The sequence below is a fragment of the Nerophis ophidion genome, linkage group LG05, assembly GCF_033978795.1.
Source record: "Nerophis ophidion isolate RoL-2023_Sa linkage group LG05, RoL_Noph_v1.0, whole genome shotgun sequence".
Taxonomy (NCBI): domain Eukaryota; kingdom Metazoa; phylum Chordata; class Actinopteri; order Syngnathiformes; family Syngnathidae; genus Nerophis; species Nerophis ophidion.
Genome location: NC_084615.1, coordinates 7,599,473 through 7,626,913, shown reverse-complemented (window position 1 = coordinate 7,626,913; position 27,441 = coordinate 7,599,473). Strand labels below are relative to the sequence as shown.

At 40.0% G+C, this 27,441-nt stretch overlaps 3 protein-coding genes across 9 annotated transcripts in view; all 3 read left to right on the top strand.

Annotated features, from left to right (window-relative positions):
• LOC133552588 (protocadherin alpha-C2-like) overlaps positions 1 to 27,441 on the top strand; it is a 248,141-nt gene that overhangs the window by 106,962 nt on the left and 113,738 nt on the right. The window contains exon 1 of one of the 7 annotated variants that reach the window (XM_061899869.1): positions 12,212 to 14,859. The exons of the other annotated variants lie outside the window; for them this stretch is intronic. Within the exon in view, the coding sequence (XP_061755853.1) occupies positions 12,481 to 14,859 (2,379 nt within the window). The 5' untranslated portion in view covers positions 12,212 to 12,480. Of the gene's footprint in view, positions 1 to 12,211; positions 14,860 to 27,441 lie in introns of those variants that run through there. 7 annotated transcript variants of the gene reach the window in all.
• Positions 4,806 to 8,179, top strand: LOC133552319 (protocadherin alpha-3-like). Its single transcript, XM_061899542.1, has one exon. The coding sequence runs from the start codon at positions 5,484 to 5,486 to the stop codon at positions 7,890 to 7,892; it is 2,409 nt and encodes an 802-aa protein (XP_061755526.1). The 5' UTR covers positions 4,806 to 5,483; the 3' UTR covers positions 7,893 to 8,179.
• Positions 22,353 to 25,145, top strand: LOC133552318 (protocadherin alpha-5-like). The gene has a single exon (XM_061899541.1). It carries the CDS (start codon positions 22,534 to 22,536, stop codon positions 24,961 to 24,963), a length of 2,430 nt encoding a protein of 809 aa, XP_061755525.1. The 5' UTR covers positions 22,353 to 22,533; the 3' UTR covers positions 24,964 to 25,145.

Below are 27,441 nucleotides of genomic sequence, written 5' to 3'. Positions count from 1 at the left end.
AAGAATGACAAACACATTCCGGGTGAACATCCGCACCGTAACACAACAAAACAAATACCCAGAACCCCTTGCAGCACTAACTCTTCCAGGAAACTTCCAGCGAACTGTCCAATAATTAACGTTGTATTTGTGCATTTTCTCTTGCTACCTCAAGGCTTGAATGTTTGGTTCATTCATTATTGTTATTTTATTTTCAAATTTATTATTAGCCTGTGGAAAAAAATGTATATTTACCTCAGAAGATTCTAAATAGAAAAAAAGGCATTACATTTTTATTAAAATTGTATTTTTATATGCCATTGATATTTTTTTCATTTGCATGTCATAAAAGTTATATAATCCCTGCTTGTTCAATATTTAATGCAAAACTTGTTTGGGTCCCTACTAAAAGGTTAATTTGTTCAACCTTGGCTTGCGACTTTGTTCCGTTTAAAATGTTGGCCCACTCTGAATTTGAATTTGACACCCCTGCGTTAAACTGTAGTGTTGCTGCTCTGTTGCTTTTTCACCTGTGACATATCTGGTTTATAACATTTATTTCTAAAAGCTCAATAGTTTAGTCATTGCAGTCTAAATTATCCGTTTAACGAAAGTTGAAAATAACATACTTCGAGCAATTGTTATATTTCTCTATTTTAAGGACCAAGTTGGGGAAAAACGACAAATATGTGCATAAAAAAAATGTCAAATTATGTTTTATCTATTCACAAAGAATAATACTTAAGTAGAGTATTCAAAAGTGTATTTGGAGCAGGGCTATTCAACTAAATTCTTCAAAGGGTCACATGTCTAAAAAAGCAAGGGACCGGAGGGCAAGACAGCTGCCTTCGTTATCACTAACATGCTTATTTGGATAACAAATCTCTTAAGTGGACATTTGTTTGAAGTCATTTTGTCAGAATTACATATTTAAAAAAACTTTTATAAGCAGAATACAAGTGGGAACTTGTGGACACTGGCCTTTAGAAGACTAAAATGCTATTTCAAAGACATGCCGGTGTTTTTTGACATGGTCCAAGTTCCTCCAGACAACAGGAGTGCTTCATGGTTTTAATGTATTTGATTTGCAGCAAAAATTATAAAGTCTCTACCAAGTGTTGAATTGAATGAACTTGGGCGGCTTTCTGGTTTCATTCCCGGGCCGGATTTGGCCCTTGGGCCCCAGTAACTTGATCAATTGAAACGTTTATAGTGCTATGTTGGTTGTTGACTCATACAAAAAATGGAAGCATGGTCTGTTCATTGGCTTTTGGTCGATTTATTTGTTAGGCCTCATGCTTCTTAAGAAGGCCAAACTTTATTTATTTTTTTAAATGCATTGAGGAAGCAAGGCTTATATATTTATTTGGATATTTTAAATATCCAAGAGTGCGAACACATTTGAAACAAATGTGCTTGTCTGTTGTTGCTGTGAATGCATGCAATTCTCCAAGCCTATCTTGCCGATTGTATTGTACCGTATGTCCCGGCAAGAAATCTGCGTTCAAAAGACTCCGGCTTATTAGTGATTCCTAGAGCCCAAAAAAAGTCTGCGGGCTATAGGGCGTTTTCCGTTCGGGCTCCAGTACTCTGGAATGCCCTCCAGTTCGAGATGCTACCTCAGTAGCATTTAAGCCTTTAAATAGACCTCCTTTTTAGACCAGTTGATCTGCCGCTTCTTTTCTTTCTCCTATGTCCCCCCCTCCCTTGTGGAGGGGGTCCGGTCCGATGACCATGGATGAAGTACTGGCTGTCCAGACCGCTCGCCTGTATCGGTTGGGGACATCTCTACGCTGCTGATCCGCCTCCGCTTGAGATGGTTTCCTGTGGACGGGACTCTCGCTGCTGTCTTGGATCCGCTTGAACTGAACTCTCGCGGCTGTGTTGGAGCCACTATGGATTGAACTTTCACAGTATCATGTTAGACCCGCTCGACATCCATTGCTTTCGGTCCCCTGGAGGGGGGGGTTGCCCACATCTGAGGTCCTCTCCAAGGTTTTCTCATTGTCAGCATTGTCACTGGCGTCCCACTGGATGTGAATTCTCCCTGCCCACTGGGTGTGAGTTTTCCTTGCCCTTTTGTGGGTTCTTCCGAGGATGTTGTAGTCGTAATGATTTGTGCAGTCCTTTGAGACATTTGTGATTTGGGGCTATATAAATAAACATTGATTGACATTGATTGATTTATTTTCCTGTCATGGAATAACACAGGTCGAGTGCAAAGTATATTTTAAGGGAGTTTCTTACAATGTATTTTTGTTTCTGTTTTATGTTGATCCATTCTTCATTAGGTCAGGATTATTAAAACTAAAAGACATTGTAGAATCTAATACTCTAGTAAAGATGTTCAAAGCGAGAAATAAAGTTCTTCCGAAGGACATGCAAAAGTTATTTGTGTTCACATCTGAAGATGAGAACCACAGAAGGCCGTATTTTAAATATCTAAGAGTGCCAACACATTTGAAACAAATGTGCTTGTCTGTTGGTGTGTAAGCATGGAATTCTCTAAACAAAGATTTAAAAAACTGTAAGATTATCTTTGTATTTAAAAATAGTTACAAAAAGAGAAAACTGGAATTATATCAAACTGAATTTTGATTTAGATTGGATCATTGGACGTGTTTATCTCGGTTGGTAGAGTGGCCGTGCCAGCAACTTGAGGGTTGCAGGTTCGATTCCCGCTTCCGCCATCCTAGTTACTGCCGTTGTGTCCTTGAGCAAGACATTTTACCCACCTGCTCCCAGTGCCACCCACACTGTTTTGAATGTAACTTAGATATTGGGTGTCACTATGTAAAGCGCTTTGAGTCACTAGAGAAAAAGCGCTATATAAATATAATTCACATTGTGAAAATGCTTACAGGAAAATTAAAAAGTATGTCGGAGTTCGGGTGTTGGTGGAGGGAACAGTTATAAAGTCATCTAAAATAATTTGTTAAAAAGGGGGCGGATAAATATAAGACTATTATTCTTTCATCTGCTCCTTTCTGATCATGGAAATGTATAAGAAACCAAAAAAACAAAACAAGTGTCAATTCTACATGGCTTGTATACATGCATTTTCATGAAAGGAATACAAATAAATGATGATGTTGAATACACAGCATTATTTTTATTTTTTTTAAATGGGGACATATACGGAATATTCTTTTCTTTCTTTTCTTTTCTTAGTTTATTTCGAACATGACATACATACAACATTATACATCAGTTCATTTCATCATTTCGCAATACACAATACATCATGTCCGAAAAGGAGTAGGAAGAAGCAAAGCGTATTTAATCCTTCCCCTTTTCCACTTCAGAGCGCCCACAATATATACAATTATTCACTGACCTTCTTTACAGCAAAATATCAAAATAGCAAAATGACACAGCAGTTTTCTAACATGTACGTCATTATTTCAGTCATTATTAACATACTAAGATGAAGAATATCTTATTTTCAATAAGTTTGAAAGTGTTTCTCATAATACTTCTTTGTACTTTGTAAGCACTATTAATTCAAACATCCTCTTAAACTGGCTCATATCAGTACAATGTTTAACTTCTTTACTTAATCCATTCCATAATTTAATTCCACATACTGATATGCTAAATGTTTTAAGTGTTGTACGGGCATACAAATGTTTTAAGTTAGATTTTCCTCTAAGGTTATATTTCTCCTCTTTAGTTGAGAAAGTTCATAACTTTTATGGACAGAATTTCTAGGCGCAGTCAAGGCGTTGAGGGGTTCCGGTTTGGTGACCGCAGGATTAGGTCTCTGCTTTTTGCAGATGATGTGGTCCTGATGGCTTCATCTGACCGGGATCTTCAGCTCTCGCTGGATCGGTTCCCAGCCGAGTGTGAAGCGACCGGAATGAGAATCAGCACCTCCAAGTCCGACTCCATGGTTCTCTCCCGGAAAAGGGTGGAGTGCCATCTCCGGGTTGGGGAGGAGACCCTGCCCCAAGTGGAGGAGTTCAAGTACCTAGGAGTCTTGTTCACGAGTGAGGGAAGAGTGGATCGTGAGATCGACAGGCGGATCGGTGCAGCGTCTTCAGTAATGCGGACGTTGTACCGATCCGTTGTGGTTAAGGAGCTGAGCCGGAAGGCAAAGCTCTCAATTTACCGCTCGATCTACGTTCCCATCCTCACCTATGGTCATGAGCTTTGGGTCATGACCGAAAGGATAAGATCACGGGTACAAGCGGCCGAAATGAGTTTCATCCGCCGTGTGGCGGGGCTCTCCCTTAGAGATAGGGTGAGAAGCTCTGCCATCCGGGAGGAACTCAAAGTAAAGCCGCTGCTCCTTCACATCGAGAGGAGCCAGATGAGGTGGTTCGGGCATCTGGTCAGGATGCCACCCGAACGCCTCCCTAGGGAGGTGTTTAGGGCATGTCCAACCGGTAGGAGGCCACGGGGAAGACCCAGGACACGTTGGGAAGACTATGTCTCCCGGCTGGCCTGGGAACGCCTCGGGATCCCCCGGGAAGAGCTAGACGAAGTGGCTGGGGAGAGGGAAGTCTGGGTTTCCCTGCTTAGGCTGTTGCCCCCGCGACCCGACCTCGGATAAGCGGAAGATGATGGATGGATGGATGGATGGATAGTTGAGAAGAATTGTTGTACATTCTTTGGTAGCAGGTTATAATTTACTTTGTACATCAATTTAGCTGTTTGCAATTGTATCAAGTCATCGAGCTTTAATATTTTTGACTCAATAAATAAAGGGTGTGTATGTTCTCTATATCCAACATTGTGTATCGATCTTTTTTGTAACACAGTTAACGAATGCAGCGCACATTTGTAGTTGTTTCCCCATATTTCTGCACAATAAGTCAGATATGGTAACACTAGCGAGCAGTAGAGAATATAAAGTGATTTTTGGCCCAGGACGTATTTTGCTTTATTCATTATTGAAATATTTTTTGCCACCTTATGTTGTATGTTTTGTATATGATATTTCCAGTTCATTTCATCATCTATTAATACTCCCAAAAATCTGGTTTCTTTTACCCTTTCGATATCTATTCCAGATGTACGGATACAGTTTATTTATTAATGGAACTTACCTTGTACAATGATGACAATTTAATGTTTTTTTTAAGACATACAGAACGTCAATTGCCATTCAAAACTGGTTGAACACACATCTTCTTAAGCCATAACAATGTAATGTAAATATTTTTTTCCACATACTTTGGTGGGTAATAAATATTTTTTCACATATTTTGGGTATTTTTTTTAAAAAGACATCGTTGGTCAGTGGTGAGTAAGACAATTGTCATACATTTCAATGGCCGCTAGATGTCGCATGAGACCGTGGCTAGAATAATTCTGCATAACCACTCCTCATCCCGCAGAGCCTACAATGTCATTGGCTGCCGTTTAGACAGTCTCTCACTATGTATTTTTGCAAGAAGAGCCGCTGTGCCTGCTAGAGGTTTGTGCCAGTGTCGGATATGTAAACGCTGGATATACAGAACGAGCTGGATTGCTGTTTATTATTATTTTTTTTGCACAATATGGAGAACTATCACGTTTGGATTCGCATCGTTGCTGTGCTTTTTCTTTGTGACGGATCCTCTTCCCAATTCTCGTATTCCATGTCCGAGGAGTTAAACAAAGGAACGGTGGTGGGGAACATCGCCAAGGACTTAAATCTCAATTTGCAAGAGCTGCACACCAGAGACCTGCGCATTGTTTCCAGTGACAGTAAGAAATATATTGACGTGGATCTCAGGACGGGGAACCTTTTAGTGAAAGAGAGAATAGATAGGGAGGAGCTTTGTTCTAACGCCGCGCGATGCTTTGTGAGGATGCAGGCGGTGATGAGAAACCCCATGACTGTGCACGGCATCGATGTTCATGTTTTAGACGTCAACGACAACGCACCGACATTTGAGGACGATGTACACACGTTAAAGATATCTGAAAGTGTCGCACCAGGGGAGAGATATTTCCTCCCACTGGCAGAAGATTTAGATACAGGAAGCAATTCAGTCAAAACGTACAAGCTGAGTCCGAATGAACATTTTACGCTTGACGTGCAGAACGGTGGAGAACACGGCGTGTCTGCAGAGTTAGTGTTGCACAAAGCTTTAGACCGAGAAAAACAGCCTGTTCTGGAACTGACTCTCACTGCTTTGGACGGTGGGAAACCTGTTAGAACAGGCACGATACACGTCCGAGTCGTGGTAATGGATGCGAATGATAACACACCTGTTTTCAGCAAGTCTCTTTATAAAGTGCGTGTGAGTGAAAACGCGGCGCTGGGCTCAGTTGTGATCAAATTAAATGCCACGGATATAGACGAAGGCGTGAACAGTAAGATCTTATATTCTTTAATCAAACGTAGTAGTAGTGACCAAGCAAATATGTTTCATCTAAATGCAGAAACGGGAGAAATCACAGTGAAAGGTGCACTGGATTATGAAGAAACGCCTGCTTATGAGGTGAGGGTTCAAGCAACGGACCAGGGTACAGTTCCTCGTAGTGCGCATGCCAAACTGCTCATAGAGATAATTGACGTGAACGACAACGCCCCAGAAATAACGGTGACGTCACTGATGACGCCGGTAAAAGAAAACGCAGAATTAGGCACGATTGTTGCTTTAATTAGAGTGAGTGATAAAGATGGAAGGGAAAACGGTGTGACCAGCTGTAAAGTAGTTGGATCTGTTCCCTTTAAGCTGAAATCCAACTACAAAAATGATTATTCTTTAGTAGTTGATGGAGCACTAGACAGAGAAAACACCTCTCTTTATAATGTCTCCATTATAGCCTCAGATGAAGGAAGTCCTCCTCTATCCACTAGCAGCATCATTACTGTTCATGTTTCTGATGTCAACGACAATGCACCTCGTTTTATGGAGCCCGTTATTAATGTTTATGTCAAAGAAAATAGTCCAACGGGAAATTCTCTTTGCTCCATTAACGCGCTTGATCCTGATTTGGATGCCAATGCAAAAGTGTCCTACACATTGTTAGATGTAAATCCTGGAAATATTCCAATTAAATCACTTTTAAACATCAACTCGGAGAGTGGAGATATAGTCAGTTTGCAGTCGTTTGACTTTGAGAAGTTAAAGACGTTCCAGTTTAAAGTCCAGGCCACGGACTCTGGTGTTCCTCCACTCAGCACCGACGTGACTGTCAATGTTTTTATCCTGGATGAGAATGACAACAGTCCCACCATTCTGGCGCCATATTCTGAGCACAGCTCCGTTAACAGTGAGAGCATCCCCTATTCTGCTGAAGCGGGATACTTTGTGGCAAAGATCAGGGCTGTAGACGCAGACTCTGGATACAATGCACTGCTCTCCTATCACCTGTCTGAGTCCAAAGGCAACAACAACAACTTATTCCGGATCGGAACCAGCACCGGGGAGATCCGCACCAAGAGGAGAATGAGTGACAATGACCTGAAAAGTCACCCCTTGGTGGTGTCGGTGTGTGATCATGGAGAAGCCTCCCTGTCAGCTACTGTGTCTATTGATGTGGTGGTGCTTGAAAGCACAGCTGACATCCACACTCAGTTCAGACATGTGCCCATAAAGGAGGAAAACTTCTCCGACTTACACCTGTACCTGCTCATCGCCATTGTGGCCGTGTCACTCATCTTTCTGCTCAGCCTCATCACTTTAATAGCCGTCAGATGCCACAGACAGACAGACGGCACTTTCGGCAGGTACGGCGCCCCGATGATCACCACCCATCCTGACGGGAGCTGGTCTTACTCCAAAGCTACTCAGCAGTATGACGTGTGTTTCAGCTCAGACACACTCAAGAGTGACGTAGTGGTTTTCCCCGGACCTTATCCACCTGTAGATGCTGAACTGATCAGTATTAATGGAGGAGACACCTTTAGCAGGACTCAGACTTTACCTAACACTGATAAGGTAGGCTGGAAATCTGTTTTTGTTTCTTCTTAATCCTCTCCTGCACATATCTAAGGGCTAAGTATTTCAATATTAGTAAGTTGCTATCTTTTTTATGACTTATATACACACCCAATAGATGGAGAAACCAGTGTTTTTGCCCTTCATGCTGGATTGTTGTAGTGTCAGCTGTACTGATACTGTTTAGTTGGGACTCAGGTGGTATCAAGTATGATGATTGGCTATTACCTATTCAGTATTACGATTAAGTATTTTTTAAGTTTATTATTAGATTTTTTTAAATGTATATTTCATATTATAAGTGTTTTTTTCTGCTGACAGCCAACGGGCGCTTTCCATGGTTCTGACAATTCTGTGTGCATGGCCTAGTGCAGGGGTAGGGAACCTATGGCTCTAGAGCCAGTTGTGGCTCTTTTGATGACTACATCTGGCTCTCAGATAAATCTTAGCTGACATTGTTTAACACGATAAGTACTTAATAATTACGCTGGTAATCACAGTGTTAAAAATAACGTTTAAATTATAAAACATTCTCATGCATTTTAATCCAACCATTCATTTTCTATCGCACCTGTACAAGATTTCGCATTAATGGTAAGAAGTATTATATTTATTATTGGTTCAATTTAGAATAAAAATGTTATTAAAAAGAATAAGAGACTTATTATAGTCTAAAAATGTTGGTCTTGTCAAGACCTGGACTATGGTGTGTTTTTTTCCCGTGGTGGAAAGTGATAGGAACGGATATGGCGTGAAGGTAATGACATCTTTAATCTTAACTCAAAAATAGTACAAAAACAAAGGGTATAAACAAAAGGCTCTCTCAGTGGAGGTTTAAAAACTTGGCTGTGAAAAATAAAACTCGCACAATGGGAGAACTATGAACATAAAATAAATCTTACAAACTATGGCATGAAAAACTTACTTGGACCGAGAAAGAGTATGGATCATCGGCATGGTGTGTAGGAGGTGAGAGAGGGTGAGCAGAAGGCTGAAAAGTGTAATATTTAAGCCTGGCAACTGCAGGCTTAAATGGTGACATGGTGATTGACAACAGGTACATGAGTTCAAGTGATTCAGGTGCGTGAGTCGTGAAAACAGGTGAACTGATTGGTAGTCATGGAAACAAAAACAAACCAGGGTGCGCAAAAACAGGAACGAATGGAGTCAAAAACTAAACAGAACATAACTAAACAGAACATGATCACAAAGACATGACAGGTCTTACTTAAAAATGCACACATTTCGTTGTATTCCGTGTTAAAAATATATTATACGGCTCTCACGGAAATACATTTTGAAATATTTGGCTTCCATGGATCTCTCAACCAAAAATGTTCCCGACCCCTGGCCTAGTGTCACTTGCTTGTTAAAATGGAAACTCAACCTTTTAGAAATTAACAGTTTTTGCAGAATTCTACATAGTTAGAGCAAATGTTGACATTGCTGCTGTCCAATCTGTCAATTTGATTGACATCATCACCCAAAGGGACAGCTAACTTCTTTCAGAATTAGAATGTCCTGACGGGAGCTGGTCTTACTCCAAAGCTACCCAGAAGTATGATGTGTTTTAGCTCAGATACACTCAGGAGTGATGTTGCGGTTTTCCGGGCATACTTTCCGTCTGCTGATGCTGATTTGATCAGTAGTAACGGAGGCGACATCTTTACCAGGAGTCAGACTTTACCTAACACTGCTAGGGTATGCTGACAATCTGTTGCTTTTTCCCCTATGGTTTAGTCCCACTAAAAAAATCTATCAGAATATTTGTATTGCCATTTTTTGAGAACGGGTTCACAAATTAGGATTTCTTTGTTATTCATAAATCATCAAATTAAATCATGTCAGTTTAAACCATATCATTGTTGCTAAACGTATTCGTCAGTTTTGACACCGTTTTGCTTACTTTGGGAGTACTGCACTTTTTTGGAATGTTGTTTATGATGCACAATCCTTATGGATATCTATTCAGCCTATTAACCGCTTAAAAACATCCAACCATGTTTATTAAAGTTTTATACACACACTGTAAGTATCTACAGTATGTATACTGTATAGTAACGGGCACATTCATAATAACATGTTTATGTCATTTTGCTATTTTTTAAGCATACGGCGGCGCATTCATTTCACAACCACATATTCACGTATACTTCCAGTTTGACAACATCACTGATTGGAATATAATATAATAGAATAGAATAGATAAGAATAGAATAGAAAGTACTATATTGATCTCTGGGGGAAATTCAGCACCACAGTTCGTTCACAATAGACAATAAACACTAAGGTATTTTTTACATGCGGATAATATAAATACAGTCAGTTATACAACATTATTCACGTGTGAATAATATAAATACAGTCTCTTATACAGCATTGATGTGAATGACAACACCCCAGAAATAACGGTGACGTCACTGATGACGCCGGTAAAAGAAAACGCAGAATTAGGCACCATGTTTGCTTTAATTGCAGTCAAACAGTCACTACTTCAAAGGTGCAGTGAGTAGTAATCAACACGGAACAACACAGGAAGTCTTTCATACCGACAGCCATCAGACTTTATAATGCATATGTTCCTTTTGACTGTACATGTGCTTTGTGCAGCCCTTTGAGACACTAGTGATTTAGGGCTATATATAAATAATCATTAATTGATTGATTGAGATGTATGTTATTCACATGTGACTAACATAAGTACAGTCTATTATACAACATTATTCACATGTGAATAATATAAAGACAGTCTATTATACAACATTATTCACATGTGAATAATATAAAGACAGTCTATTATACAGCATTATTCACATGTGAATAATATAAAGACAGTCTATTATACAGCATTATTCACATGTGAATAATATCAATACAGTCTATTATACAGTATTAATCACATGTGAATAACATAAATACAGTCTATTGTACATCATTATTCACATGTGAATAAGATAAATACAGTCCATTATACAGCATTATTCACATGTGAATAACATAAATACATTATATTATACAGCATTATTCACATGTGAATAATATAATTACAGTCTATTATACAGCATTATTCACATGTGAATAATATAATTACAGTCTATTATGCAGCATTATTCACATGTGAATAATATAAATACAGTCTATTATACAGCATTATTCACATGTGAATAATATAAATACAGTCTATTGTACATCATTATTCACATGTGAATAAGATAAATACAGTCCATTATACAGCATTATTCACATGTGAATAACATAAATACATTATATTATACAGCATTATTCACATGTGAATAATATAATTACAGTCTATTATACAGCATTATTCACATGTGAATAATATAATTACAGTCTATTATACAGTATTATTCACATGTGAATAATATGAATACAGTCTATTATGCAGCATTATTCACATGTGAATAATATAAATACAGTCTATTATACAGCATTATTCACATGTGAATAACATAAATACAGTCTATTGTAGGGCATTATTCACATGTGAATAATATAAATACAGTCTATCATACACCATTATTCACATGTGAATAACATAAATACAGTCTATTACACAGCATTATTCACATGTGAATAACATAAATACAGTCTATTATGCAGCATTATTCATATGTGAATAATATAAATACAGAATATTAGACAGCATTATTCACATGTGAATAACATAAATACAGTCTATTATACAGCATTATTCACATGTGAATAATATCAATACAGTATATTATACAGCATTATTCACATGTGAATAACATAAATACAGTCTATTATACAGCATTATTCACATTTGAATAATATAAATACAGTCTATTATGCAGCATTATTCACATTTGAATAATATAAATAGAGTCTATTATACAGCATTATTCACATTTGAATAATATAAATACAGTCTATTATGCAGCATTATTCACATGTGAATAATATACATGCAGTCTATTATACAGCATTATTCACATTTGAATATAAATACAGTATATTATACAGCATTATTCACATGTAAATAATATAAATACAATCTATTATGCAGCATTATTCACATGTGAATAATATAAGTACAGTCTGTTATACAGCATTATTCACATGTGAATGATATAAATACACTATACATTTACAGTACATGTACAGTCAAAAGGAACATATGCATTATAAAGTCTGATGGCTGTCGGTATGAAGAACTTCCTGTCGTTCCGTGTTGACTCACTACACCTTTGATTATAGAATGTTATGAAAACTTGGTGGATATTGTTTAAAATCACTCAAAGTACACTCAGTGGTGGCAGTATTTATACACCCTCTTAAGTCATGTTTATATTTAGTGTATTGAGGAAGAAAATACATTCAAATAGACCCTGCTCAAAACAATTAGTCAATTCTGCAACATGACCACTAGAGGTCCCTGCAGACCGTAAAATGGATATGTTTATTCATAAGTCAGAACTCCTCCTTTATTGGCGACGCAACAAAACGCGTACGTCGACATTGGAAGGCGTATAGTTGAACCACCTCATCTATAGAAATATTGTCAGGGAATGAAAAGCGCCTCATAGATGTCTGGATATATATTTTTGCATTTTTGCTGGATGTTTTTCTGAGCAAAAGGATGAGTCGGCTGGAGCACAGCAGGCGGACACCGTTGATGCTTTGCGCCATTCTTCTTTGTTTGTGCGGCTGGTCCGCAGGACAGGTTTCCTACTCGGTCTTCGAAGAGGTGGACAAAGGAACTCTGGTCGGCAATCTGGCTAAGGATCTAAACATTAATGCACAGCAACTGCAGGAGCGTGGATTTAAGATCGTGTCTGGGTACAGTAAGAACTATTTTGAGGTGAATTTAAGAACTGGGGCGTTGTTAGTCAACGAACGAATAGACCGCGAGGAGCTATGCCAGAATCTCCCAAAATGTTCATTAAATATAGAAGGCGTGCTAAAAAGTCCTATGAATATATATCGCATAGAAGTGGCGGTTCTTGACGTTAATGATCACGCACCAGTCTTTCTGGAGAAAACTCATGCATTCAACATCTCCGAGTCCTCCTCCGCCGGGGAGAGGTACCCGCTCCCGGTTGCCCAAGACGCAGACGCGGGCAGTAATTCGGTGAAAACGTACAAGTTAAGCGCAAACGACTATTTCTCCATCGACGTGGGCGGCGGGGGAGACTCTGCAGAACTGGTTCTGCAGAAAGCTTTGGATCGAGAGAAGCAGTCCGTCATTACGCTGACACTGACCGCTGTTGACGGTGGTAAGCCGGCAAAAAGTAGTGCGTTGCGCGTCATAGTGAATGTGATCGATGTGAATGATAACACACCATCCTTCAGTAAAACCCTCTATAAGGTGAGTTTTAGTGAAAATGTGGCAAAAGGTACAACTTTACTGAAATTAAATGCGACTGATTTAGACGAAGGCCCTAACTCAGAAATACGGTATTATTTGATGACAAGGGGAAGTGGAGATGACTCAAATTTTATTATTACGCCTGAAACGGGTGATTTAATTCTAAAAGGCAACTTGGACTACGAAGAAGCGAACGCATATGAATTACGAGTTAGGGCGACAGACCAGGGCGCCTCGCCTCGCAGCGGCTACGCCAAAGTATTAGTGGAGGTCAGTGACGTCAACGACAATGTGCCGGAAATAACCGTGACGTCACTCATGAATCCAGTCAAAGAGAATGTGGAAATTGGCACGGTCGTCGCACTTGTGACGGTGACGGATAAAGACGCGGGTAAAAACGGCCGCACTACCAGTCAAGTTGAAAATTCAGTTCCATTCGTGCTGAAATCAACCTATAAAAATTACTACTCATTGATGATTAACGCTCCCCTAGATAGAGAGTTGTTACCTGAGTACAATATCACTATTGTCGCGAAAGATGAGGGCAGTCCACCGCTTTCAAGCACGTCTATAATCACCGTGCATGTATCTGATATTAATGACAATGCGCCTCGTTTTACACAAGACTCTTTGAATATTTATGTGAAGGAAAACAGCAATGTGGGCAAAGTTATTGCAACGGTCACTGCCCATGATGCAGATACAGCTGATAACGCAAGAGTATCTTATGCGCTGTTGGATAATAATCTGGAACATTTTCAAATCACATCAATTGTAAACATCAACTCAGAGACTGGAGATATAGTCAGTTTGCAGTCGTTTGACTATGAGAAGTTAAAGACGTTCCAGTTTAAAGTCCGGGCCACAGACTCTGGTGTTCCTCCACTCAGCAGCAACGTGACTGTCAATGTTTTTATCCTGGATGAGAATGACAACAGTCCCACCATTCTGGCGCCATATTCTGAGCACAGCTCCGTTAACAGTGAGAGCATCCCCTATTCTGCTGAAGCGGGATACTTTGTGGCAAAGATCAGGGCTGTAGACGCAGACTCTGGATACAATGCACTGCTCTCCTATCACCTGTCTGAGTCCAAGGGCAACAACAACAACTTATTCCGGATGGGAACCAGCACCGGGGAGATCCGCACCAAGAGGAGAATGAGTGACAATGACCTGAAAAGTCACCCCTTGGTGGTGTCGGTGTGTGATCATGGAGAAGCCTCCCTGTCAGCTACTGTGTCTATAGATGTGGTGGTGCTTGAAAGCACAGCTGACATCCACACTCAGTTCAGACATGTGCCCATAAAGGAGGAGAACTTCTCCGACTTACACCTGTACCTGCTCATCGCCATTGTGGCCGTGTCACTCATCTTTCTGCTCAGCCTCATCACTTTAATAGCCGTCAGATGCCACAGACAGACAGACGGCACTTTCGGCAGGTACGGCGCCCCGATGATCACCACCCATCCTGACGGGAGCTGGTCTTACTCCAAAGCTACTCAGCAGTATGACGTGTGTTTCAGCTCAGACACACTCAAGAGTGACGTAGTGGTTTTCCCCGGACCTTATCCACCTGTAGATGCTGAACTGATCAGTATTAATGGAGGAGACACCTTTACCAGGACTCAGACTTTACCTAACAGTGATAAGGTAGGCTGAATATCTGTTGATTTTTCCCCTAAAACTATTGTTTAGTCCCGCTACAAAATCATGTCAGTTCAAACCATATCTTTGTTACTTCCAAACGTTTTCATCAGTCGTGACACTGTTTTGCTTTACTTAGGGAAAATGCACTTATTTTTGAATGTTGCTTATGATTCACAATCAATTCTGCCTATTAAGCACTTAAATATCCAGCCACGTCCATTAAGGTTTTATACACACTCTAAGTATATACAGTATGTATAGTGTTTAGTAACATGCACATTCATAATAACATGTTTATAAATATTTGCTAAATTTAAGCATAAGGTAGCACATTAAATTCACGAGCACATCTTCAAGTAGACTTTTTCGTCTGACAACATCACTGATTGTTATTCACTGCAGACTTCCTGAGAGCCAACAAACATAACAAAACATCACTTACTTTAAAATGCCTGCTCTTACTTGGATGCCGACTGATATGATACATTTTTGTTTAGATGAAGAATGACTAATAATCCTCGTGAAAAATAAAGGGGGCCAGAACCAAACAGGTTTTTGTGTCTTTCTAGCCATTTCTGGGTCTAAATCGGATGCCAAAGTTGACTAGCATGTCGGATCATGTTCTCGTTCTTCTACCATCAAGGTGAGAGGCATTATTAGTGATCTACAGTAAACGTTCACGAGCTCCGAAGCAAGAAAGCGGCTCACCAGCTGATGATATCAATATAGCACAGGGGTTGTTAACCTGGGTTCGATCGAACCCTAGGGGTTGGGCGGAGGTCAAAAGACCCGACTCATCATGTAAATACAAACTTCTCCTTATCGGCGTATTACGGATACGGCAAGAGCTGACTGATTTGGAGATGTGTCATTAGTTGTGAGTTTATGCACTGTGTTGGTTTTGTTTAAACAAGGTGATGTCATGCACGGTTCATTGTGTGCACCAGTAAAAAAAACATGCCAACATTTTAGTATGGGGAACATATTCACCTTTAATTAGTTGCTTATTAACATGCATATTAGTAACATATTGCCTCTTAAATAGTCATTATAGTCGTTATTACTTAGAATATGTTCCCCTAGTGTCCAAATAATTCTAAATTAAGTCTTTGTTACTTAGAATAAGTTCCCCAAACTAAAGTGTTACCAAAAAATACCGTATATCCTCGAATAGCCGCCGGGGCGCTAATTAATTTTAAAACCTCTTCTCACACCGGCGTTTACCAAAGGCATGTAGTAAATTTAGGCCTGCGCTTATAAATTTGAGTGTGATGTAAAGATACCATCATGAAAAGCACATTTAATAAAAAAAAAAAACACGTTATTATGGTCTTACCTTTACTTATAAATGAAGTCCATGCGCAGCTCCTTCTGATCAAAAGCATCGATAACTTGTTTATAGAAGTCTTCCTTATCTTTCTTCAGTTTTAAAAGTCTCTCTGTCTCCATGGAGATCTTCCTTTATTACCTCCTGCTTCGATTGAAAGTCCAGTTTAAAAAACTGTTTTATTTTAGATACGTAATCCTCCATGCTAAAAGTGCAAGCGAGAGGAAAAAATAAATGATCGGCGCTCACTCTTGCTGCTTGTATTCCCTTCTTCTGCAGCTGAGTTGTCGCAAGAAGGATCACTAGCGCCCTCTACCACCAGGAGGCGGGAGTCGTTTAATGATTCGTATTTGACACACGCAGCTACGGTATATTAATAAAACATAGCTGCTTACTTTTCTTTTTAGCATATTCAATAGCTTGTACCTTAAATCCTACTGAATAGCTCTTAATCTTCTTCCCTTTATGCGATTTCAAATTATTGAAATCAGCCTCCTCCATTTTGAAAATGATGACAGGTGAAGTGTCACTCGTGACGTGACGAGTTTGACCCGGTGGAAATTCTAGACATGCGCTAATAAAAGTAATATTTAGCGAAACGAGTTTGACCCGGCAGTAACTCTAGGCAGGCGCCTACTATATACCCGGCGGCAATTCAAGGAAATACAGTAACTTTGTCCTGAATTTGAAAAAAAAAAACACTTTTATTTTTCACTAAAAAGGTGTTCGGTGAATGCACATATGAAACTGCTGGGGTTCGGTACCTCCAACAAGGTTAAGAACCACTAATATAGCAGCTCAAGGTATAGCTCTGTGATCAAAGCGCCATTTTAAAATAGTATGTCTGTGTTAGTTAGCACTTATAATAACAATATCCCAAATACTTGGTTAATATTCAGGTCACAAAATGTAAATAAAGTATTGTTAGCGGTTTTTTGATAGTTATTTAAAGAGCTTTGTGAGCAAAATATAGGATCATCTGTTTATTGACGAGTTAGAATGCATTAAAACAAATACATCAGTCTTCTTTAGAAGCCTTTGTTTCCATCTCAACAGTTGTTTTTCTGGGCGGAACCATCCTTGCCTGCATGGGCACATCCTCCTGGTATTTCAGTATAAGTATTCGGGGTTTTGGCACCAGCCGCTAGACTACATCTGACCAATCTAAGTCTTTGGGCTTGAACTGACGAAGCCTACTTGAAAGAGAAGGAAAACACCTGCTAAATTAAACCAAACAGTCCAGTTGCGATTGATTGAATGCCCTGAGATCAGTCTTACTGTCTCTCAGAAAGATTGTTAACAATAGGCAACATTCTAAAAAAAGTAGTGCAGTTCCCTTTTTGACATGTCTAAGAGCTGACTAGTTCCCTTATAGTAAGTTATTGTTGTACTTAATATGCTTACTAGATTCACTAATGTTGTGACAAAAGATATAGAAACTAGTGTTTTTTTTACATTTTTTTTATTTTTCTGTTTGGACTTTGGGTTGAATGTGCTGCTGTAAGCATGTAGCTTTTGTTGATTTTTGAGGATTGTATGGGTGTTAGTTTGGATTTATTATTGTTGTCCTGTTGAGACCATTTTATTTGGGGGACGGCGTGGCAAAGTTAGGGAGAGTGGCTGTGCCAGCAACCTGAAGGTTCTTGGTTCAATCCCCACTTTCTACCAACCTCATCACGTCCGTTGTAACTTTACACATGCGCATATTGCCCATCCCCTTAAAAGGGGTGGGGGGGGGGGGGTCGCACTAATATACAACAAAAACTTTAACCTTAGTCCTAACATAAATAATAAATATGAATCGTTTGAGGTGCTTACTATGAGGTCTGTCACACCGCTGCCTCTACACCTGGCTGTTATCTACTGCCCCCCAGGGCCCTATTCGGACTTTATCAGTGAATTCTCAGAGTTTGTTGCTGATCTAGTGACGCACGCCGATAATATAATCATAATGGGGGACTTTAATATCCACATGAATACCCCATTGGACAGACCGTGCATAGCGCTCCAGACTATAATTGATAGCTGTGGTCTTACACAAATAATAAATGAACTCACGCATCGGAACGGTAATACGATAGACCTAGTGCTTGTCAGGGGTATCACCGTTTCCAAAATTACGATACTCCCGTATACTAAAGTAATATCCAATCATTACCTTATAAAATTCGAGGTTCAAACGCATTTTCGTCAAACTAATTATAATAACTGCTATAGCAGCCGCAACATTAATGCTGCCACAACGACAACTCTTGCTGACCTACTGCACTCGGTAATGGCACCATTCTCAAAATATGTGGGCTCTATTGATAACCTCACTAACAACTTTAACGACGCCCTGCGCGAAACCATTGATAACATAGCACCGCTAAAGTTAAAAAAGGCTCCAAAAAAGCGTACCCCGTGGTTTACAGAAGAAACTAGAGCTCAGAAACTATTATATAGAAAGCTGGAACGCAAATGGCGCACGACTAAACTTGAGGTGCACCATCAAGCATGGAGTGATAGTTTAATAACTTATAAACGCATGCTTACCTGAGCTAAAGCTAAATATTACTCAAATCTCATCCACCGTAATAACAACAATCCTAAATTTTTGTTTATGAGTTTTCCTTGCCCTTACGAGGATGTGGTAGTGGTTTGTGTTGTGGTTTGTGCAGCCCTTTGAGACACTAGTGATTTAGGGCTATATAAGTAAACATTGATTGATTGACTTCACCCTTGCTCCTGATGGGTCGTGGCCAGGGCTTTGCATGGCAGCTCCCGCCATCAGTCTGTGAATGTGTGAATGTGGAAATAGTGTATGGGGGGACTATGAAAAAAAGCATTGTCCGTGGTGCTGATTCTATATGTGTGCTGTATTGTGAGATATTCATGTGTCAGATAAAGCATGGTGAGTGTTTTAACTGCATTACTTGTGACAATAGTAATATCAATAGTAGTATATCATGTGTTTATTTTTATTTCTTACTTTTGTAATGTTACAAACAATTTTCCAAATAGGATAACTTAGTTCTCCTTCTAAAAATATCTATTCAATTATCTTAAACTTCGAAGCACATACAATTAGATGTGTAGCAGTTCATCAACCTTGTCGACAAAAATCAATAGTAAAATTTGTCGCAGATGAATTAATATGTTAATAATAGCCGACGACATCTTCACTCTTGTTTTTGTGCGGACGGAAACACATATCTGCAAGTCAGACTGGTGGACGGCAAACAACAGGAAGTGAAAAATAGCCAAAACTTTAGCCAAAGTACACTAAAGCTAAAAAAAATAAATACATGTTTATACCTGTGTGCAAGGGGCTTCACGGTGGAAGAGGGGTTAGTGTGTCTGCCTCACAATATGAAGGTCCTGAGTAGTCCTGAGTTCAATCCCGGGCTCGGGATCTTTCTGTGTGGAGTTTGCATGTTCTCCCCGTGACTGCGTGGGTTCCCTCCGTGTATTCCGGCTTCCTCCCACCTCCAAAGACATGCACCTGGGGATAGGCCCCGCCCACCTCCAAAGACATACACCTGGGGATAAGCCCCTCCCACCTCCAAAGACATGCACCTGGGGATAGGTTGATTGGCAACACTAAATTGACCCTAGTGTGTGAATGTGAGTGTGAATGTTGTCTGTCTATCTGTGTTGGCCCTGCGATGAAGTGGCGACTTGTCCAGGGTGTACACCGCCTTCCGCCCAATTGTAGCTGAGATAGGCACCAGCGCCCCCCCGCCACTCCAAAGGGAATAAGCGGTAGAAAATGGATGGAAGGGACTTGTTTGCAGGTTGCTAAATGCATTGTCTTCACAAATGCAATCTTCTTTTTTGAGGAAGCTACATCGCTTGGTGTCCTAATATTGTTTATTGTTCTCGCTACTATTGAATGTCTTTTGTTCAAGTAAAAAAATTGAAAACATTTCTTAAAGCACTTTCCGTGCCCTTGCTTTTCAGTGGACAACATTTTTTTTGTATCAGCCTAATTTGCATCACGGTTCTTAGATAAATATTTCTGAATGATTTAGTCATCTTTATTGTAAGTTGGCACATGTCTAGAAATATCTCAAGTTGGCTGAACAAAAGCTGATGAATAGGTGTACACAACATAATCTAACAAGTTTACTCATCATTAAGATAGTTGCCCATTAAACTAGTTGTGTGCAGTCCAACATATGTTGCTTAAAAATTGTTTTTTTTCCCTAAGACACTTCACCCTTGCTCCTGATAGGGGCTGGTTAGCGCCTTGCATGGCAGCTCCCTCCATCAGTGTGTGAATGTGTGTGTGAATGGGTAAATGTGGAAGTAGTGTCAAAGCGCTTTGAGTACCTTGAAGGTAGAAACGCGCTATACAAGTACAACCCATTTATTTATTTAAAACAATCACCTACACTTTAACATTAGCATTGCATTAAACACAAACTGTCTTTTTTTGCAATTACTGTAAGAAAAATACATCCTTAAGCAATACAGTATTTAGTAAAACACAATAATAAATGTGTAATATTCTTATAATGAAACATACCGGATTAGTGAATTGACAACATTTACTTTGCTATGTTATAAAAAGGCATCAGTTTTTTTTTTGTGGAATATGCTATTTACCTGTCCACTATAGGTGCCAGGCCCTATGGCTTTTTAAATGTTTTTAGTAGTTTAGTACAGTGGTTCTCAAATGGGGGTACATGTACCCCTGGGGGTACTTGAAGGTATGCCAAGGGGTATGTGAGATTTTTTTTAAATATTCTAAAAAGAGCAACAATTCAAAAATCCTTTATGAATATAGGGCTTCACGGTGGCAGAGGAGTTAGTGCGTCTGCCTCACAATACGAAGTTCCTGCAGTCCTGGGTTCAAATCCAGGCTCGGGATCTTTCTGTGTGGAGTTTGCATGTTCTCCCCGTGAATGCGTGGGTTCCCTCCGGGTACTCCGGCTTCCTCCCACTTCCAAAGACATGCACCTGGGGATAGGTTGATTGGCAACACTAAATGGGCCCTAGTGTGTGAATGTGAGTGTGAATGTTGTCTGTCTATCTGTGTTGGCCCTGCGATGAGGTGGCGACTTGTCCAGGGTGTACCCTGTCTTCCGCCCGATTGTAGCTGAGATAGGCGCCAGCGACCCCGAAAGGGAATAAGCGGTAGAAAATGGATGGATTTATGAATATATTTATTCAATAATACTTCAACAAAATATGAATGTAAATTCATAAACTGAGAAAAGAAATGCAACAATTTCAATATTCAGTGTTGACAGCTGGATTTTTTATTGACATGTTCCATAAATATTGATGTAAAGATGTATTTTTTTGTGAAGAAATGTTTAGAATGAAGTTGTTGGATCTCTATTACAATCCCCAAAGAGGGCACTTTAAGTTGATGATTACTTCTATGTGGAGAAATCGTTATTTTTGTTTATTTTTCAAGTGAATTAGTGGAGTGAATTATATTTATATAGCGCTTTTCTCATTACATTGTGAAACCCAATATCTGAGTTACATTTTTAAACCAGTGTGGGTGGCACTGGGAGCAGGTGGGTAAACTGTCTTGCAAGCCCAAGGACACAACGGCAGTGACTAGGATGGCAGAAGCGGAGATCGAACCTGCAACCCTCAAGTTGCTGGCACGGCCGCTCTGCTAACCGAGCTATACCGCCCCAAGTTTTTAGTTATTTTTATCTTTTTTTCCAAATAGTTCAATAGACCACTACAAATAAGCAATATTTTGCACTGTTATACAATTTAATAAATCAGAAACTGATGACAAAGTGCTGTATTTGACTTCTTTGGGGTGGTATAGCTCGGTTGGTAGAGCGGTTCTGCCAGCAACTTGTGGGTTGCAGGTTCGATCCCCACTTCCGCCATCCTAGACACTGCCGTTGTGTCCTTGGGCAAGACACTTTACCCCCCTGCCCGCTGTGCCACCCACACTGGTTTAAATGTAACTTAGATATTGGGTTTGACTATGTAAAGCGCTTTGAGTCACTAGAGAAAAAGCTCTATATAAATATAATTCACTTTACTTATTTTTATCCTTTTTAAAACCAAAACTGCTTTGCTCTGATTAGGGGGTACTTGAATAAAAAAAAATGTTCAGAGGGGGTACGACTCTTAAAAAAGGTTGAGAACCACTGGTTTAGTATATCTACTGTAAAGAGTGGCTTACCTTCAAATCACCACACGGGGTCGCAGTAGACCGCAGATGTGAGCCTGTTGAGCCATTCAGAATCCGCCCTGCATGGGAACAGCAAATAAATCGTCCTCATTCAGTAGTTTATATGCACGGAAGACGCATCGAAGCCTCAACAGCAGTCATTCTTCCTGCATGTGGATGATTAACGGATACGTGATTCCATTTTGCTGCATCAACGATGAGGACGCGTCATCAACCAACAAAACAAGACCTTTTCTGGATTCCCTTTGCTGTGCTTCTTTGTTTTCACGGCTCGTCCGCTTCCCAGTTGTCTTACTCCATCAACGAGGAGGTGAACAAAGGCTTCGTGGTGGGAAACATCGCCAGGGATTTGAACCTTAACGTGCAGGAGCTGGACGCCAGAGATCTGCGTGTGGTTTCGAGCTACGGCAAAGAGTATTTTAATGTGAATTTGCAGACGGGAAACCTTTTTGTGAAGGAAAGAATAGACAGGGAGGAGCTTTGTACTAACCTGGCAAAATGCTCGTTGAGGATACAAGCCGTGTTAAACAATCCGATGACCGCATACCGCATTGAGGTCAGTGTTTTTGACATAAACGACAATTCTCCTGTATTTATTGAACATGCCTATTCTTTGGATATATTCGAATCTGCCATACCGGGAGAACGCTACCTTCTCCCGGTGGCTGTAGACGCAGACATCGGCAGCAACTCTGTGCGCAACTACAAGCTCAGTAATAATGAACATTTTACGCTCGACGTGCAGAGCGGAGGAGACCACGGCGTGTCTGCAGAACTGGTGCTGCACAAAGCTTTGGATCGAGAGAAACAGTCTTTAATCAGACTCACACTGACCGCTGTAGATGGCGGCAAACCTCCTAAATCCGGCTCTTTGCAAATACGCGTGAATGTGCTCGATGTCAATGACAATGTGCCCACTTTCAGCAAGTCGCTTTATAAAGTGCGTGTGGGTGAAGACGCGCCGCAGGGCTCGGTTGTGATCAAATTAAATGCAACTGATTTAGACGAAGGCATGAATAGTAAGATCCTGTATTCGTTGATCAAAAGAGGCAACAATGATCCGTCCGACGTTTTTAAATTAAATACAGAAACAGGAGAAATCACTGTGAAAGGTTCGTTGGATTATGAAGAAACTCCTGCTTATGAAGTGAGAGTTCAAGCATTGGACCAAGGTACAGTTCCTCGTAGTGCGCATGCCAAACTGCTCATTGAGGTAATTGACGTGAATGACAACGCCCCTGAAATAACGGTGACGTCACTGATGACGCCGGTTAAAGAAAACGCAGAATTAGGCACAATTGTTGCTTTAATTACAGTAAGTGATAAGGATGGCGGGAACAACGGTGTGACCAGCTGTAAAGTAGTTGGATCTGTTCCCTTTAAGCTGAAATCCAACTACAAAAATGATTATTCTTTAGTAGTTGATGGAGCACTAGACAGAGAAAACACCTCTCTTTATAATGTCTCCATTATAGCCTCAGATGAAGGAAGTCCTCCTCTGTCCACGAGCAGCATCATTACTGTTCATGTTTCTGATGTCAACGACAATGCACCTCGTTTTATGGAGCCCGTTATTAATGTTTATGTCAAAGAAAATAGTCCAACGGGAAATTCTCTTTGCTCCATCAATGCGCTTGATCCTGATTTGGATGCCAATGCAAAAGTGTCCTACACATTGTTAGATGTAAATCCTGGAAATATTCCAATTAAATCACTTTTAAACATCAACTCGGAGAGTGGAGATATAGTCAGTTTGCAGTCGTTTGACTATGAGAAGTTAAAGACGTTCCGGTTTAAAGTTCAGGCCACAGACTCTGGTGTTCCTCCACTCAGCAGCAACGTGACTGTCAATGTTTTTATCCTGGATGAGAATGACAACAGTCCCACCGTTCTGGCGCCATATTCTGAGCACAGCTCCGTTAACAGTGAGAGCATCCCCTATTCTGCTGAAGCGGGATACTTTGTGGCAAAGATCAGGGCTGTAGACGCAGACTCTGGATACAATGCACTGCTCTCCTATCACCTGTCTGAGTCCAAAGGCAACAACAACAACTTATTCCGGATCGGAACCAGCACCGGGGAGATCCGCACCAAGAGGAGAATGAGTGACAATGACCTGAAAAGTCACCCCTTGGTGGTGTCGGTGTGTGATCATGGAGAAGCCTCCCTGTCAGCTACTGTGTCTATTGATGTGGTGGTGCTTGAAAGCACAGCTGACATCCACACTCAGTTCAGACATGTGCCCATAAAGGAGGAGAACTTCTCCGACTTACACCTGTACCTGCTCATCGCCATTGTGGCCGTGTCACTCATCTTTCTGCTCAGCCTCATCACTTTAATAGCCATCAGATGCCACAGACAGACAGACGGCACTTTCGGCAGGTACGGCGCCCCGATGATCACCACCCATCCTGACGGGAGCTGGTCTTACTCCAAAGCTACTCAGCAGTATGACGTGTGTTTCAGCTCAGACACACTCAAGAGTGACGTAGTGGTTTTCCCCGGACCTTATCCACCTGTAGATGCTGAACTGATCAGTATCAATGGAGGAGACACCTTTAGCAGGACTCAGACTTTACCTAACACTGATAAGGTAGGCTGGAAATCTGTTTGTGTTTCTTCTTAATCCTCTTTTGCACATATTTAAGGGCTAAGTAGTTCAATATTAGTAAGTTGCTATATTTTTATGACTTATATACACACCCAATAGATGGAGAAACCAGTGTTTTTGCCCTTCATGCTGGATTGTTGTAGTGTCAGCTGTACTGATACTGTTTAGTTGGGACTCAGGTGGTATCAAGCATGATGATTGGCTATTACCTACCTATTCAGTATTGCGATTAAGTATTTTTGAGTTTTATTATTAGATTTTTTTAAATGTATATTTCATATTATAAGTGTTTTTTTCTGCTGACAGCCAACGGGCGCTTTCCATGGTTCTGACAATTCTGTGTGCATGGCCTAGAGCAGGGGTAGGGAACCTAAGGCTCTAGAGCCAGATGTGTCTCTCTTGATGACTACATCTGGCTCTCAGATAAATCTTAGCTGACATTGTTTAACACGATAATTACTTAATAATTACGCTGGTAATCACAGTGTTAAAAATAACGTTTAAATTATAAAACATTCTCATGCATTTTAATCCGACCATTCGTTTTCTATCGCACCTGTACAAGATTTCGCATTAATGGTAAGAAGTATTATATTTATTATTGGTTCAATATAGAATAAAAATGTTATTAAAAAGAATAAGATACTTATTATAGTCTAAAAATGTTGGTCTTGTCAAGACCTGGACTATGGTGTGTTTTTTTCCCGTGGTGGAAAGTGATTGGAACGGATATGGCGTGAAGGTAATGACATCTTTAATCTTAACTCAAAAATAGTACAAAAACAAAGGGTATAAACAAAAGGCTCTCTCAGTGGAGGTTTAAAAACTTGGCTATGAAAAATAAAACTCGCACAATGGGAGAACTATGAACATAAAATAAATCTTACAAACTATGGCATGAAAAACTTACTTGGACCGAGAAAGAGTATGGATCATCGGCATGGTGTGTAGGAGGTGAGAGAGGGTGAGTAGAAGGCTGAAAAGTGTAATATTTAAGCCTGGCAACTGCAGGCTTAAATGGTGACGTGGTGATTGACAACAGGTACATGAGTTCAAGTGATTCAGGTGCGTGAGTCGTGAAAACAGGTGAACTGATTGGTAGTCATGGAAACAAAAACAAACCAGGGTGCGCAAAAACAGGAACGAATGGAGTCAAAAACTAAACAGAACATAACTAAACAGAACATGATCACAAAGACATGACAGGTCTTACTTAAAAATGCACACATTTAGTTGTATTCAGTGTCAAAAATATATTATACGGCTCTCACGGAAATACATTTTGAAATATTTGGCTTCCATGGCTCGCTCAACCAAAAAGGTTCCCGACTCCTGGCCTAGTGTCACTTGCTTGTTAAAATGGAAACTCAACCTTTTAGAAATTAACATTTTTGGCAGAATTTTACACAGTTAGAGAAAATGTTGACATTGCTGCTGTCCAATAAGTCAATTTGATTGACATATCATCACCCAAAGGGACAGCTAACTTCTTTCAGAATTTGAATATCCTGACGGGAGCTGGTCTTACTCCAAAGCTACCCAGAAGTATGATGTGTTTTAGCTCAGATACACTCAGGAGTGATGTTGCGGTTTTCCGGGCATCTTTTCCGTCTGTAGATGCTGAATTGATCAGTATTAACGGGGACGACACATTTACCAGGAGTCAGACTTTACCTAGCACTGCTAGGGTATGCTGACAATCTGTTGCTTTTTCCACTATGGTTTAGTCCCACTAAAAAAATCTATCAGAATATTTGTATTGCCATTTTTTGAGAACGGGTTCACAAGTTAGGATTTTTTTCTTATTCATAAATCATCAAATTAAATCATGTCAGTTTAAACCATATCTTTGTTGCTAAACGTTTTCGTCAGTTTTGACACCGTTTTGCTAACTTTGGGAGAACTGCACTTTTTTGGAATGTTGTTTATGATGCACAATCCTTATGTATATCTATTCAGCCTATTAACCGCTTAAAAACATCCAACCACGTTTATTAAAGTTTTATACACACACTGTAAGTATCTACAGTATGTATGGTGTATAGTAACAGGCACATTCATAATAACATGTTTATGTCACTTTGCTATTTTTTAAGCATACGGCGGCGCATTCATTTCACAACCACATATTCGCGTTTACTTTCAGTTTGACAACATCACTGATTGGAATATAATATAATAGAATAGAATGGATAAGAATAGAATAGAAAGTACTTTATTGATCTCTGGGGGAAATTCAGCACCACAGTTCGTTCACAATAGACAATAAACACTAAGGTATTTTTTACATGCGGATAATATAAATACAGTCAGTTATACAACATTATTCACGTGTGAATAATATAAATACAGTCTCTTATACAGCATTATTCACATGTGAATAATATAAATACAGTCTATTATACAGCATTGATGTGAATGACAACACCCCAGAAATAACGGTGATGTCACTGATGACGCAGGTAAAAGAAAACGCAGAATTAGGCACCATGT